We start from the raw sequence: 4,324 nt of genomic DNA on the forward strand, positions 1-4,324 counted from the left end.
GGTGGTTTTCACAGCATGGGTGTACACATAACTTAGAAAATTCTTTGAAATGTGGTCATTTTATATTATTTAGAATAGTTGAGACAAAAATAGGTCTGTCTTGAGTCACATGTTTTTTATAGAGGGGAAATGAAAAGAATGGCATCATAATGTAGTCAGACCTCTTAATAGGTTTAAAAAAATTACCATGTCTAATTTGATATGACTTGATTTTATTTAGTTTGATTTTTGTTTATGGGACAGTTTCCAATAAAATTAAGCTTAATAACTGGCGAATTTGTTCTCCAGTCAGGCATAGATTGTATGCTCTCACACACACCATCACACACTATCACACACTTTCACAGATCACTCTGGAAATAGTTTACAAAAATGAAACCAGTCTTAAAATAACCTAAATATGAAAATGAATAAAGATTGTTTGCTATAAATACGAGTCCAAAAAACCCAAACCTTTTTCTCCACTTTAAATAACTTCAGAATTGCATTGTAATATTACCTTGTTAAATTTATAATAACCTAACAGTCTCCTAATTGCTTATTCAAGGAATTACAAATGATCAAATTTTATCTTACAAATTATAATCAAGTATTATTACTGCCACGATTTACTGCTCTTAGGCAGATTATAATGAATGCATTAATGCACTGTATGAACATTTTACCAATGCACTGATTGTGCATGTAATGTGCATATTTATATATTTATTGACTATCTGAATGCTGCTAGGAGCAAATAAAGATCTATTCAAATTAGTGTAAATTGTAAAGCCCTTGTTGGGAAAGCCTTTAACATTAATTTGATATCAAATAGATATTTAAAATGATTAATTACTGATAGTGGAAGCAGTGCACCTTTTGTTTAATATAGCTGTATTTGTCCCGCTTTTGATATGGCATTCTGTGTGTCTCACCATGACGATGGCCTCTCAAAACTCAAACAGGGCGCTGAACAGACTCCTGTTGCTCTCCAGCTCATCACAGCCACAGGCAGGCCCTGGAGCTTCTGCAGGAGTTGTTCCTCCGCTGCCAGGCACCTGCAACAATGGCACAGGCCTGCTCGTGCTCCATGGTGACCACGTCAAAACCCGTGCCAGCCGTGTTGGTCCCAGGTGCTGTCTCAAAAGCTTTGCACTGTGCTGCTTGGCCCCTGATGCAAGAGAGCTGGGTAGAGTGACACACAGCCAGCAGCTGCCACAGTGCAGCCAGAGCTATCTGAAGTGCTGTGGAAACAAGGTCAGTGATTACTGAGGATGAATTATAAGATGCTCCATTCAATTGAAGTGTATTTATTTACTGATTTTTGCCTTTAATTAATTAAAATCAATTCTAGCTTGGATCACTATCAGTTTTGGAAGTGAACTGGGCTTATTCTCGATATAAGTGTGCTATTGCATGGATCAGAGTAGAAAAATAAAACTTTAGCTCACAGGTAGCAACATGCAGCAGAGTGCCTGGGGCAGATCTGAACCCAGGCCGCTGCGGTACTTTGGCACATGGTATGCACCCAACCAGGTGAGCTACCAAGGGTCCCCTGATTTAGCTATATTTTGTATTATAACAACAAAGCTTTGTTTGTTGTTCATTTCTACCTTTTAGCATCCTCTCTTTTGTTCTGTCTTAACACCTGATGAGAACCAGAATCAAAACAGGAATTTATGTTGGTGATATTGGTGTGAATATCTATATACAAATATATGTTTAAATTCCAAATTTTGGCAGCTTGCCATAAAGTATGATTTCAAATATAATGCATAAATGAAGTAAGTCAGGAGCATTACAGAACGTGTTCAGAACTCCTAAGGCTGAAATGTGACTTTGTGTAAAAAGCCTTTTGTGTTGCAGGGTTGAACAGATATTATAGCGCAAGATAAGCCAACCATCCAGCCAATGAACCCAGTCTTTGCCACTGCTGCTTTGCATACTGAGTCTCTGTCCAAGCACAAGAGTCATTATACTTCTCTAGTAACTTTGGGCAACACCTGTACAGTATGGCATGTTAAACAGATACTGTACTCATAATGATAGATTTTACCACCTTAGTCCTTCCCCTTTTTCCTGCTTGTAATTTTTTATCCACCTTGAAGAAATGGAGGATCACTTGTGTTGAGGAAATTACCTGGTCTCTTATTATTGCTGTCTCCATTATCTACATCTGCTTCAGTGTAAGAAGATGCAGCTGTTTTCGGGGCTGCCTCATGTCTTTGTCCCTGTTGATGGCGCCCGCTGGAGTGGGTGCCAGTGTGTCGAAAAACTTCAAAGACTGCAGCCACTTCTTCTACATGCAGACACCACCTGCAGGAATACGGGAAACTAACCTGAGGAGGATCTGCCAGAGATACAAAGACAAACCTCGCTATGCCACGCTATACGATGGCAGTCGTCGCCTCCCCCTCTACTCAGCCTACATCTTTAAAAAGACTGATGGGAAGAGGAGGATGGACACACCCTGGATGTATGAGCCTCAGGTACAGAGAGCAGCACAGCTGTGTTTGGTTTGAAAGCTACAGCCAGCTGACCATTATGGTTAGACTTGGCATATGAGAAATTCTACCAGCAGCAAGCAACAAGTGAGACACAGGGCCAGAAATGTACTTATCTGTTTCCAAGAAGTTTTTCTCATGTTTTATGTGAAGCTCCAATGCTGAGACAGGCCATTGTTGCCCATCAGGGTTCTCCAAAAGTTGCCCATGTTTTACTGCCTGTGTGCATTATCATCACATGCTGCATCAACAACTGCTACATTTTCCAACGGTTTCAAGATGAACTGTATTGCAATCCTTATGTGAGTTTCAACTTTAGTGGCCTTGTAGTAAAAATCAGCTTGTCACTGTCAACTTTCCAACAGGAAGCTGTTTCTACGGCTCACAGTCACATTCAAAATGAATGATTCTGCTTCTCTTTCTCCTCTGTCCCTACAGCTGGTCTCTGATGATGAAAGTGGCAACATGAGAGCACTTCCCCTGAGTGATGACACTCACCCTCTGATTGAGGAGAGCCAGGCTGTGTTCGAGGACTACACAGACGCTGTGGAATATGAACGCGGCTCCCTGAATCCTGATCAGCACCAAGCAGAGCCTGACGACAAATCCTCCACCTACACCTTGACCAATGTGGTTCCGTTAATTACCGACTTCCTGGAGACTTCCTGGAACCCATATTTGAACACCGTCCGCCGACGCCTCAACAACTTCTGCCATGGAAAATCTTTCATGGTTACTGGGGTGACTGTTTCTGGGGCGTCCATTCAGCGAGACAACAAAGACCGCCTGGCAATCCCTAAACACTTATGGCTGGCATACTGCTGCCCAAGGTTTGACCGTAACTCACCATTTGAGGTGAGGTTCATGTTTCCCAGTTACGGGGGCTACGCACTAAATGAGTGGACTGGTCACAATGTAGTAGAAGTCCCTCTCAAGACCCTGGAGAGCTTCCTGAAGAGCCACACAGACTCAGACAGCAACCTGGCTATTTTCTACAAAGGTTGTGTGTCAGAAAATCCTTTCAAAAAGAGGAGGGACCTGACCAGTATTTCAGTCTAATAGAACATCTTGAGCTGGATGCAGAGTCAACTATTTTGTTGCTAATCAAGGTCCAAAATTTGCCCTTAAAGCAGCAGTTTTAACTTCAAATGAATTGGTCAGGATAGAGAGTGAGCAATGACAGTTACGACCAACAGAGAATAAAGGGATGTACATGCACATTAGCTTATAGGATGTCAGCAATATGAGAAAAAACGCTGTATATTGTATAATATTTGTAATATTGTATGCAATTGGCTGGGTTTGTGATACTTTAACAACAAGACATTTATTCATTCATGTTTCATGTCAAGTCTATTATAATAAAGATTTCACAGCACTCTGTTAGTTGGATTAGGTCTTTATTATCCAGTCCATTTGTAACAAAGACAAATTTACTGTGTCTGAGAAACTGGCCTTTAATTTATCGCAGGGTGCTGAATACATGAAGTTTGTAGTCTTAAGTTATAGCAAACCTATTTTGTAGGGGTTGGAAATAATTTTAATGAAAATTAACACATGAGAAATGAGAAATGGAAATGAGGCATGTTATGTATGTATGACTCAAGTGTGAAGTTTATCTTCAAATAGGCTGATAAATCCTAGTTACTGCTCATCAGTATGCAGCACTAACAGCCTAAAGAAGGGGTGGGTGGATGTGTGTGTGTGTGTGTGCGCGCGCGCGCATGTGTGTGCTGTGCAAACAGCTTTTTGCAGCATCTTTGCACATCTTGTGCATCTTTTTCCACATGTTGATTGCTGTCAAATGTTTAACCATCTGCAGTCCATGCATTTGTGCTTCA

At 40.9% G+C, this 4,324-nt stretch overlaps 1 protein-coding gene across 1 annotated transcript; it reads left to right on the top strand.

The window, feature by feature from the left end:
* The first annotated feature begins 2,147 nt into the window (after positions 1 to 2,147).
* LOC115376793 (endonuclease domain-containing 1 protein-like) lies at positions 2,148 to 3,893 on the top strand. The gene is made up of 2 exons (XM_030076562.1): positions 2,148 to 2,468; positions 2,922 to 3,893. The coding sequence occupies exons 1-2, from the start codon at positions 2,199 to 2,201 to the stop codon at positions 3,540 to 3,542; spliced, it is 891 nt and encodes a 296-aa protein (XP_029932422.1). The 5' UTR covers positions 2,148 to 2,198; the 3' UTR covers positions 3,543 to 3,893.
* Positions 3,894 to 4,324: the final 431 nt, after the last annotated feature.

The sequence above is a fragment of the Myripristis murdjan genome, chromosome 18, assembly GCF_902150065.1.
Source record: "Myripristis murdjan chromosome 18, fMyrMur1.1, whole genome shotgun sequence".
Classification (NCBI taxonomy): Eukaryota; Metazoa; Chordata; class Actinopteri; order Holocentriformes; family Holocentridae; genus Myripristis; species Myripristis murdjan.

Bases quoted from the DNA above. Each gene is read 5' to 3' on its own strand.
- LOC115376793 (XM_030076562.1), top strand. From the start codon at position 2,199: ATGTCTTTGTCCCTGTTGATGGCGCCCGCTGGAGTGGGTGCCAGTGTG. The intron at 2,469-2,921 runs GTACAGAGAGCA...CTGTCCCTACAG, and splicing joins CCTGGATGTATGAGCCTCAG to CTGGTCTCTGATGATGAAAG.